The 1,281-nt window shown below is 41.0% G+C and overlaps 1 gene segment (V, D, J or C); it reads right to left on the bottom strand.

Annotated features, from left to right (window-relative positions):
• Positions 1-279: 279 nt before the first annotated feature.
• On the bottom strand, positions 280-784 carry LOC106837666 (T cell receptor alpha variable 9-2-like). The segment is given in 2 exon segments: positions 280-614; positions 739-784. Coding segments are annotated over 2 exon segments (381 nt in total).
• Positions 785-1,281: the final 497 nt, after the last annotated feature.

Below are 1,281 nucleotides of genomic sequence, written 5' to 3'. Positions count from 1 at the left end.
TGTAAGGATGAGCCCAGAGATCATTTCACTCTTTGTGTGTTTTCATCTTGAAATTACTTTGGCCGTGAATGCAAACTATTGGTAGCAGACTCTATTTTCAATTTCCCTAATGAAGAGTTGAATGTGGAGGATGTTCACTTTTTGGTCTTATACTCAAGCCATTGGAATGATTTTTGTATCAACCAGAGACTGAGGGACAAACAACTATAGACAGTGATGAAACCAGAGGACATTAAACAGCAACCAGAGATACTCAGCAGACATGCCCCTTATTACTGCTCAGAGTTTGTGCTCAGCTCCCCCTGCAGTTCCTGTCACTGTGTCACTCATAGCACAGTAGTACATAGCTGAGTCTGACTCTAGGACTGAGGCTTTCTCCAAGTGGAAGGAGGTTGTTTCTGTATTGTATGTGGCTTCAAAACCTTTGTTGCTTCCCTTCTCATTGGCTGTCATGGCTCTGAGGAGGAGCTGTGGACCTTCTCTGGGATATTGCACATACCAGAAAAGAGCGACATAGGTTGTGGTTGAATAAGTACAGTTCATTTTCAGAGAAGCCCCTTCTGAGAGAGTCATTTGGCCTTCCATCTGAGTCACCGAGTCTCCATAGATTTGTCCTGGGGAAAAATAAAAGAGATTTGTGTCACCTTTGGCATAAAGTTTTGGGACAAAATTTATGATTAAAGATTTTTCTGACATAACAGAAGAAAGAATCTAAATTTTAAGAGACGTTTTGCTTACCAAGCATTAAGAGCACCACAGTCACCAAGCCTGGAGCAGAGTTCATCTCTAGAGTGTTGTCTACATATGTTCCTGATTCTTAGCATGAAGAAACGTTGAAGCCACAGTGAAATGGTAAACCAAAGCCTACGTTTCACTCAGGAAATGTGTTTGTGTTAGGAAGCTGCACCCCCTGGTGGACAGGGACTGACATGGGATGCATGTTTCCTAGACTCCTCCCAAAGTCAGAAATATGTTCTCATCCCACACCTCATTTACAAGGCACATGTCAGTTTTCAGGTGGCTCTTGTAAACCTAAACAACAGCTGTCATAACCTTTGTGGTCTATTTTCTTTTTAGGACACCAGCTGACATGGAAATTTTTTTACCAGAGCATCCCAGGGTATTTCTGTAGCTGAGAAGATATCCATTTTCTTGAATATTTTAATATAGTCCTAAATATTCTCATAATTCCATCATAAACCAACTTTTAATCCACGAGAATGACAGAAAAGAGTTTTGGGTTGAAATCAGAGGAAGGATTAAGTCGTAGAGTCCTTATTG

The sequence above is a fragment of the Equus asinus genome, chromosome 2 (genome assembly GCF_041296235.1).
Source record: "Equus asinus isolate D_3611 breed Donkey chromosome 2, EquAss-T2T_v2, whole genome shotgun sequence".
Classification (NCBI taxonomy): domain Eukaryota; kingdom Metazoa; phylum Chordata; class Mammalia; order Perissodactyla; family Equidae; genus Equus; species Equus asinus.
This window is presented reverse-complemented; position numbering and strand designations above follow the sequence as displayed.